This window comes from Brachyistius frenatus, unplaced genomic scaffold, assembly GCF_029030835.1.
Source record: "Brachyistius frenatus isolate BFR_SWC_R1_liver_20210118 unplaced genomic scaffold, ASM2903083v1 Contig_522, whole genome shotgun sequence".
Lineage (NCBI taxonomy): Eukaryota > Metazoa > Chordata > Actinopteri > Embiotocidae > Brachyistius > Brachyistius frenatus.
In genome coordinates, this window is record NW_027211121.1 from 82,501 (window position 1) to 92,971 (window position 10,471).

At 41.0% G+C, this 10,471-nt stretch overlaps 1 protein-coding gene across 3 annotated transcripts in view; it reads left to right on the forward strand.

Annotated features, from left to right (window-relative positions):
- dok2 (docking protein 2) overlaps window positions 1-5,425 on the forward strand; it is an 11,206-nt gene extending 5,781 nt beyond the window's left edge. For 2 of the 3 annotated variants that reach the window (XM_069688052.1, XM_069688050.1), the window contains 4 exons: window positions 1,810-1,979; window positions 2,290-2,562; window positions 3,041-3,154; window positions 3,799-5,425. In XM_069688052.1, the coding sequence (XP_069544153.1) occupies window positions 1,810-1,979; window positions 2,290-2,562; window positions 3,041-3,154; window positions 3,799-4,620 (1,379 nt within the window). In that variant the 3' untranslated portion in view covers window positions 4,621-5,425. The remainder of the gene's footprint in view (window positions 1-1,809; window positions 1,980-2,289; window positions 2,563-3,040; window positions 3,155-3,798) is intronic. The other variant, XM_069688051.1, reaches the window with a different exon arrangement.
- The last annotated feature ends 5,046 nt before the right edge of the window (window positions 5,426-10,471 follow it).

Below are 10,471 nucleotides of genomic sequence, written 5' to 3' on the forward strand. Positions count from 1 at the left end.
CGCTGATTCCAAGGATTACGGCTCAGAAATAAAACGATTTGTTAATTATTCAACCAGAAGTAACCAAAATACTCTTCGTGCCTGACTTTCAAAATAAAATCATTACGATTATTGCTTCTTGTTCTTTTAAAAAAAAAAAAAAAAAAAATTAAATCAGCAGATTTTTTTTATTCCAGGAACTTTGACGTCACCTGAACACAACATTTGTTGTTGTTTCTGTTTGTTGCTATTTTTTATAACTTTATAAAACATGTCGACCAGCTGAAACATATCGATCCAACAATGATAAGAAGTGTTTGGATCCTGTCGCTCTGCAGTCTTGTTTGACACACGTCAAAGATCGTCTCGAAGACGCAGCCGAGCTGCAGCGTTGTTCACTTCCTGTTTAAAAACAGGAAGTTGGTCCTGTGAAGATAAAAGCGGAGATCGCCCGCTGGTCACTGTGGCGCTGCAGTTGCAACACTTACCGACCGCAACAGGAACACAAACGCACAAGTTTCCACGACGCAACAGCAGTGAGTGCATGTCATGAGAACAGCAGCAGAACCACAAACAAACACAAACAAACAGAACCACAAACACAAACAAACACAGAATAACAAACAAACATGTAACAAACACAAACAAACACAGAATAACAAACAAACATGTTAACAAACACAAACAAACACATAAACAAACAAACACAAACACACAAACAGAACTACAAACAAACATGTTAACAAACTCAAACACACAAACAAACACAGAACTACAAACAAACACGTTAACAAACACAAACAAACAGAACTACAAACAAACACGTTAACAAACAAACAAACACAGAATCACAAACAAACATGTTAACAAACACAAACAAACACAAACAAACACACAAACAAACAGAACTACAAACACGTTAACAAACACAAACAAACACAGAACTACAAACAAACAAACAAACAAACAAACAGAACTACAAACAAACAAGTTAACAAACACAGAACCACAAACATAAACAAACACAGAACAAGCTCTTGGCTGAAAGCTGTTCAGAAAGTTGGAAACAGGACGACGGTCTCAGAACCAGAACAAACTGAAAACACTTTCAAAATAAAACCATGTTTCTATTTAAGTTGGAACGTTGTGTAAATAAAAACAGAATGTGATGATTTGTAAATCATGTAAATATTTAATGTAAAACAAGACCTTCCCTGAAAGAGACGTTGTCTGGATGGCAGCATATGTTGCTCCAAAACCTGAATATATCATTCAGCATTAATGCTTCCTTCCAGATGTTCAAGCTACCCATGCCGTATGCACTAATGCATCCTGTACCATCACAGATGCTGGCTTTAGAACTGAGCTGATAACCAGCTGGATGGTCCCTCTCCTCTTTAACCTGGAGGATGCAGCGTCCATGATTTCCAAACAGAATCTCAGATTGTGATCCATCAGACCTCAGGACAGTTGTCCACTTCACCTCAGTCCATCTTCAATGATCTCGGTCCAGAGAAGGCGGCGGTGTTTCTGGATCATGTTTCTATCTGGTTTCTTCTTTGGAGAGTTTTAACATCATTTGTGGACGCAGCGATGAACTGTGTTCACAGATGATGGTTTTCACAAGTGTTCCTGAGCCCATGCAGTGATTTCCACTCCAGAATAGTGTGTTTTTAATGCAGTGCTGCCTGAGGGCCCGAAGATCACCACCATCCAATATTGGTTTCTAGCCTTGTCCCTTGTGTTCAGAGATTTCTTCAGATTCTCTGAATCTTTTAATGATATTATGAACCGTAGACGATGAAATCCACATCCGTGTTTGTGTGTCAGTGCGTGACTTCAGAGTGTGTGTTCGGAGGACGGAAGCGTCTGATCGCTGCAGACTGAAGGGCGACGGCACGCTGCGAGCCGACATGGACGCTCTGCACCTGCTGGACAAGACGGGAGAAGTCCGGTACACCTGGCCATACAAGTACCTGCGGCGCTTCGGACGGGACAAGGTGACACTGACGCGCACACACACACACACACACACACACACACACACACACACACACACACAGACACACACACACACACACAAAGGTACGTACAAACGTCAGATTTTCAGAATAGAGCCAGGATGTTTCATTTTTAGAATGAACTTCAGACTCTGGATTTGAAACTTTTATTTTCACAATAAAACCTGACTTCCCATAATAATTTTCTCAAGTCAAATTGATCAAAATGAAGCCAGGACTTTCAAAATAAAATAAAAACTGTTTCCATGAATAAATAAACTTAGTGTTACGAAGTTTCTTCTCTCCTCAGTCGACCTTCTCCTTCGAAGCGGGCCGCAGGTGCGACTCCGGCGAGGGGAGCTTCGAGTTCGACACCAAACAAGGGAACTTCCTGTTCCAGGTGGTGGAGGTAGCCATCAACCAGCAGAAGATCTCCATCCCCCACAGGCAGACCTCTGGGGGGGGCCAGGTGAGTCCAGAGAGCCCCCTGAGCCTGAACCTGCCCCCCCTGCCCCCGGTGTATATCAGGACGCCGCCGCAGCAGCACCCCCGCAACCAAATCCCACAAGCCCCTGCTGCGCAGGTCAGCTGACATCACAGGCCACCCACCTTCAAAATAAAGGGAGGAGTTTTCAGAGTTAAGTCAGGGTTTTCAAAACAACAGCGGAAGTTCTCAGAATAAAGTTTGGATTTTCAGAATAAGATCAGGATTTTCAAAATATAGGCTAGTGTTTTCATAATTAAGCCAGGATTTTCATAATAAAGTTGGGATTTTAAAAATAGCAGCATCTGTTCTCAGAATAAAGTTAGTATTTTCAAAATAAAATCTAACGTTTTCAGAATAAAGTCCAAGATTTTCAAAATGAAGCTGTGATTGTCCAAATAAATTCAGGCTTTCAGAATACAGTCAGAATTATCTAAATAAATCAGGATTTTCAGAATAAAGTAATGACTATCAGAAGACAACCCGGACATAACTTCAGCAGATTAAACTAAACTCTGTTAATAATTCTTGTAATTTAATATTTCTGAACGTTTACAGAAATGTTTTGTGTCGACAGGAAGCTGACGATGTCTACAGTTTGGTGGCCGAACCTCCAAACCTGCTCACGATGCAACACAAAGACAAAGAGAGCGCTGCTCCCGCACAGCAACAGCAGCAGCGCCCCCCGCTGGTAGAAAACCAAAACACGACACACTCCTGCTTCAACTCCCATGCTGAAAGATGTATAGGGGTGGACAAAATATCAGAAACACCCCAGTTTTAGCAACAATCAACCAATCAAACGTTATAATTTATTTCTACAACACTTTTCATTAAAGTCGGATGTAGTTTAAACTTAAAAAAAGAAAAGTAATAAGAGATAATTGATTAGACAGAGACTGAATCAAATATTCTACAGAAGAATGAATTGATTACTACAAAATACAAGCTTATATTTGGATGAAAGCAAGATAACAATGGAAAATACTTAAAATACGAATTTATATTAATAAAGAATAAATAAAAGGTCTTCAGTATCGATCCGTTCAGTGTTGTTGGATGATTAAAAAAAAGAGCAGCTGCTGTTTTAAAGTCAAACAGCTTCCCCTGCTGGACAGTTTCAGTTACTGCAGCTAAAAAACAGAACAATGACACACAATCAAAAATCAAAACATACAAGCACAAAGTCAAATAAACGGAATTAATAGGACAAAAACAAAACCAGCACAAAGGAAATAAATCACCTGATGTTCTGTAATTAAAGGTACAGAACAGAGTCTGATTGATGTGTTTATTTAATGATTGATCACTGATCGGTTCTGGTTCTGGTTTCAGGCCCGTCTGGAGCCTCCAGTCGACAAAACGCTGACCGGAGTCAAGAGTCTGACTCTGGACACCCGTGGCGTCCCCGTCCCCCGGAAGCACCAGGTCAAGATGATCTCCAGCTGCCCTCTGCCCCAAGCCGGCACAGAGTCCGGCCCCCACCTGGCCCCGGGCCCCGCCAGCCCCACCCCCAACCCCCGCCTCTGCCCCGCCCTCGGCTCCGGCAAGGAGCAGACGTACTCTCAGATCACGCTGTCGGCCGCCGGCATCAGGGGGGATAGGAGGAGCATCAGCGTGGCCCCGCCCCTCATCGCCAAGGAGCCCGAGTACTCCCTCCCCTTCGACACCATGGCCAAGAACGTCATGGCGGATGTCCTGGACGCCGGTCAGACTCGTGGCGCCGACCCGCTTTACGACAGCATCGACGAGATGAAGATCAGAAACATCTTCCTCAGCGCAGCCGTCGGGCCGCCGTACGCGAAGGTGGAGCACATCTACGACGAGCCCGAAGGCTGCGCTGCCGCCACGGGACACACGCCAGCCCCCCCCACCTCCCTGTACGACGACCCCGAGGAGATGAGAGGGGACGCCTGGAGGATTATGGGTACACCAGCTGACCCGAAAGGTCACGAGTACCCGTACAACCCCCGCGTGGACGACTACGCCGTCCCCAAACGGGTCCACAGGGCGTTTGCTGCCGCACAGAGCACCAACGAAGAAGACGGGCAAGAAGAGGAGGAGGAGGGGAGAGGGGAGTGGCCAGAAGAAGAGGAGGAGAAGAGGGAGGAGCAGCTGGATTCACCGTACAACAACGTGATGGTGAAAATGCCGTAGAGGAGAAACCAGCTGTAGAGATATTTATTTTACCAAAGAGCATTAACATGACACATATCCATCGATCAAGCCTCCATCGATCAAGCCTCCATCGATCAAGCCTCCATCGATCAAATCATCCATCGATCAAGCCTCCATCGATCAAGCCTCCATCGATCAAGCCTCCATCGATCAAGCCTCCATCGATCAAATCATCCATCGATCAAATCCTCCATCAGTTCCACACATTTTTGACAAACAGAAAATCTTCTACATGTCCGTTCAGAGCCGAGTGTTCCTGAGCCCATGCAGTGATTTCCACTAAAGAATCATGGCTGCGTTTTTGTGTTGTCATGTTGGAGAACCCCGTTGCCATAGCGCCACAGTTCAGGTGTTTTGTGTTGTTTCGGTCTTCAAAGGACGCAGAAACACGACAGGAAAGTGAAATAAAGTGACTGACTGGAGCGAATAAGAGCACACAGACTGAAAACAGCCGGGAGGGAAGGACAACGAGGGACAGCTGAAACAATCATACAAAGAATGGCAATGTCAAAGCAAAAGTCCAGCACAGGATTTATTCACATGTTAAGAACAAAGAGAAACAGGTGTTTGGAGGAACTCTGATCTGAGCTGTGCAGTGAGCCTCCTCCTCCAGCAGGGGGCAGCACAGCAACGGGTTTCAGTGTCGCGTGAATTGTGTTGGTTCTGGTTCTGTTGTGATGTTCTGAGGTTCTGTTGTCAGAACTTTGCCCTTAAAGAACCTCTTTATGTTATGATTTAAAACTATAAAAATAAAACTGAAGTGAAACATTAAAATCAGAACAAACAGTTTTCTGATTAATAATTAGAAATTTTGTATAAATGACAGAAACATGTTAGTTTGTTAAAAAGGTTTCAGCAACATGTTTTGAACGTATTCCTTCATCTGAGGTTTAAAAAAACGACCCGACAGTGAATTCAACATTCAGTCTGATATTTATGACTTTTTGTCCTTCAGTCCAGATTTATGTCCCCACAACGTCAGTAATACCAGGACACACACACACATGCACACACACATACGCACACACTAACCCCCCAACCACCACCACCACCACCCCGGGGAGTCAGCGGGCTACAAAGGCGTCCCAGCATGCATCTCTCTCTCCGCCTTACAACACTGTCAGCTGGAAGTGGAAAGAGCATCAGTACTAACTGTGTGTGTGCGTGGTGTGTGTGTGTGTGTGTGTGTGTGTGCGTGGTGTGTGTGTGTGTCTGTGTGTCTGTGTGTGTGTGTGTGTGTGTGTGTGTGTGTGTGTGTGTGTGTGTGTGTGTGTGTGTGTGTGTGTGTGTGTGCATGGTGTGTGTGTGTGTGTGTGTGTGTGTGTGTGTGTGTGTGTGTGTGTGTGTGTGTGTGTGTGTGTGTGTGTGTGTGTGTGTGTGTGTGTGTGTGTGTGTGTGTGTGTGTGTGTGTGTGTGTGTGTGTGTGTCGTGTGTGTGTGTGTGTGTGTGTGTGTGTGTGTGTGTGTGTGTGCGTGGTGTCTGTGTGTCTGTGTGTCTGTGTGTGTGTGTGTGTGTGTGTGTGTGCGTGTGTGTGTGTGTGTGTGTGTGTGTGTGTGCGTGGTGTGTGTGTGTGTCTGTGTGTCTGTGTGTGTGTGTGTCTGTGTGTGTGTGTGTGTGTCTGTGTGTGTGTGTGTGTGTGTGTGTGTGTGTGTGTGTGTGTGTGTGGACTCAGTGGCCTGGAAGCTGAAGGAAACCCTCCTCATGATCCTGCACACCAGAGAGAAAAATAAAACACTGAGGTCATACGTGTCCTACTTCATGTTCACAGCTGAGATCAGACTCCGAGGACCAGGCGGTGACATCACAATAAGGGGGAGGAGCCAACAGGCTGGGCGCTAACAGGCAGTGACATCACGTGAGGAGGAGGAGCCAACAGGGAGGCTAAAAGATGCCATGAAGACGCTAACACACAAGAGCTAACAGACTAGCTAACAATATAACACAAAGATGTAAACAAAAGCTAAAAGAGTAGTTATTCAACAAAATATAACAAATAGATGCTAATAAACAAGAGCTAACAGACATCCTGGTTCCTTTCAGTGTTTCCTCCGATCAGAAACCACTTTCTCAGTCACTCTCAAAGTTTAGATATAAAATAAATAATAAAAAGTTTACCTGCATGAAGACTACTGTTTATATTATTGAGGTTTGATTCATATTTTACAGTCGTTACTGAGATGATTAGAAACAGACAATAAAGCTTCACAGGTGTTTTGAATGAAGTCATGAAGACAATAAAGTTTTAAAAGATGTGTTTCTTTATAATCGCTGCCTTGATGACGTCATCGATGATGAAACACATTCAGGCTTTCTGATGGAAAAAGGTGTTTCTGGACAGGTGGGACCCCTCGACCCTCTCGCCCCCCCCCTGCAGGTGATCTGATGTCCTACCGGTGATCTGATGTCCTACCGGTGATCTGACGTCCTACCGGTGATCTGATGTCCTACCGGTGATCTGACGTCCTACCGGTGATCTGATGTCCTACGGGTGATCTGACGTCCTACGGGTGATCTGACGTCCTACCGGTGATCTGATGTCCTACCGGTGATCTGATGTCCTACCGGTGATCTGATGTCCTACGGGTGATCTGACGTCCTACCGGTGATCTGATGTCCTACGGGTGATCTGACGTCCTACCGGTGATCTGATGTCCTACCGGTGATCTGATGTCCTACGGGTGATCTGACGTCCTACCGGTGATCTGACGTCCTACCGGTGATCTGACGTCCTACGGGTGATCTGACGTCCTACGGGTGATCTGACGTCCTACCGGTGTGTCCATGTGAGCAAAGCCAATATTTGTCTCCGTTAGGTGTTTTTGGCTTTGAAACAATATTCTCACATTTGTATTATCTTCCCACAGAAGTACGTGTTATATTAATCTTCATGGTGAATAATATAATATAATAATAATATCAGTAATATTAACTTTGCTCACTTTTAATGCATTAATGTGTCCAACTGATAATTAGAACCATGAACTCCTTGAATTACAGAGTTATGAGAGTTTTCATGTGTATTATTTATTATGGGTCCACTGATATCGACCTGTTGACTCTTTAATTAAAGCAACAGTTCCTTTATTTACATATTTGGTCCTTTTCCTTCAATTAAGAGATGTTTCTCATCATCTCGCCTCTTTTCCATTTCTCATCAGTGACTCTGTGATCGACCTCGTGGTCTTTTGAAGACCTGAGAGGACCTCCGTCTCCTCAACGCTTCAATGGGCCTGTTTATCATCTACAGAAATACCCAAAACAACCGATCGGCATGGCAACGCCTGCTCTATCAGCGGCCGATGGCAAATATTCAAATATTTTTTACGTCTGACATAAAAACTAAATCCACCTACAGTTTGACAAACACGCTGCAACACGGGAAACTTTTTTAACGCCCGACGGAGACGCGCCATCGTTTACCTTCGTTATGTACTTTTATCAACCAAATAAACCTTTAATAAACCTTTAATAAACCTTTAATAAACGTACTGATGGCTTCTATCAGCTGCTTCTTCTTCTGCCGCCGTTTTCAGCATTTTGAAAAAAAACAGATCGAAGTCCTCACAAAGATAGACAGACACGAGGGTGTGTGTGTCTGTTAATTATAAGTTATATCTGGTGAGCGGAGGGGGGGTGGTAATGAGGGTTGAAAATGCCTGTTTCCATGGCAACCACATCAAGGCTCCGGAGCTGCATCCCAGGTTGTCGTGGGAACCGTGTGGCAGCGTGATTTACAAACAGGAAAAACAACCACAGAAGAAGAAGCTGGATTTCCTTCTTCTGCTGCTCTGATTGGACGTTTAGTTTTCGTTAAATACATCAAACAACAACAAAATTTTTGTATCAACGTTTAATGACTTGACATTTATTACTGTTTGTTGTATTTGTTTCCTTTTTGTCAGATGTTTTTTGTGTTTGTGTGATTCTCACGTTATCGATCTCGTTGGAAACCCGACGTCTCGTCTCACAGGTTCCACTCCTGAACCAAGTAACTACACAACAAACTACACAACTAAAGTAGACAACAAACTACACAACAAAAACATCACACTGCCGTCGTTCGTCAGGTCGTCCGTCAGGTTGTCCGACCTCCGTCTGAAGGTGGAACTTCGTCCTCAGGAGGTTTCAGACAAAGTGAAACGACCTGAAAGTAAACAAGCTTTTAACAGCTTCAGACTTTTATCTCCTGCAGCAGAGACCAAAGTCCCACAATCCTTTGCAGCAGCTAACATTTAATGCGACGCATCACTAGCGTTATACAACATGATAACTCTTAATGTGGATGAATATGAGCAGACAGCAGGCTCCGCCCCTTTCTAAAACAACAACTGGAGTTTCACCAGACAGATAATAAAGAAGAGAATGATAAAGATGATAAAGAAGATAAAGATGATAAAGATGATAAATATGATAAAGATGATAAAGAAGATAAAGATGATAAAGAAGATAAAGATGATAAAGATGATAAATATGATAAAGATGATAAATATGATAAAGATGATAAAGAAGATAAATATGATAAAGAAGATAAATATGATAAAGAAGATAAAGATGATAAAGATATGATAAAGATGATAAAGATGATAAAGATGATAAAGATGATAAAGATGATAAAGATGATAAAGAAGATAAAGAAGATAAAGATGATAAAGATGATAAAGATGATAAAGATGATAAAGATGATAAAGAAGATAAAGATGATAAAGATGATAAAGATGATAAAGAAGATAAATATGATAAAGATGATAAAGATGATAAAGAAGATAAAGATGATAAAGATGATAAAGATGATAAAGATGATAAAGATGATAAAGAAGATAAAGATGATAAAGATAAAGAAGATAAAGATGATAAAGATGATAAAGAAGATAAAGATGATAAAGATGATAAAGATGATAAAAATGATAAAGATGATAAAATGATAAAAGATAAAAAGATGATAAATATGATGATAAAATGATAAAGATAAAGAGATAAATATGATATGATAAAATGATAAAGATGATAAAGATGATAAAGAAGATAAATGATGATAAAATGATAAAGAAGATAAAAATGATAAATGATAAAGAAGATAAATGATGATAAAATGATAAATATGATAAAGAAGAGAATGATAAAGAAATGATAAAGAAGATAAAGAAGATAAAGAAATGATAATGATAAAGATGATAAAGATGATAAAGATGAGATAAAGATAAATATGATAAAGAATGATAAAGAATGATAAAGAAATAAAGAAGATGATAAAGATGATAAAGATGATAAAGAAGATAAAGATGATAAAGATGATAAAGAATGATAAATAAAGAAGATAAAAGATGATAAAAGAGATAAAGAAGATGATAAAGATGATAAAGAAGATAAAGATGAGATAAAGATGATAAAGATGATGATAAATATGATAAATATGATAAAGAAGATAAATATGATAAATATGATAAAGATGATAAAGAAGATAAAGAAGATAAAGATGATAAATATGATAAAGAAGATAAAGAAGATAAAGATGATAAAGATGATAAAGATGATAAAGATGATAAAGATGATAAAGAAGATAAATATGATAAAGAATGATAAAGAAGATAAAGATGATAAAGAAGATAAATATGATAAAGATGATAAAGAAGATAAAGATGATAAAGATGATAAAGATGATAAAGATGATAAAGATGATAAAGAAGATAAAGAAGATAAAGAAGATAAAGAAGATAAAGATGATAAAGAAGATAAAGATGATAAAGATGATAAAGATGATAAAGATGATAAAGATGATAAAGAAGATAAATATGATAAAGAAGAGAATGATAAAGATGATAAAGATGATAAA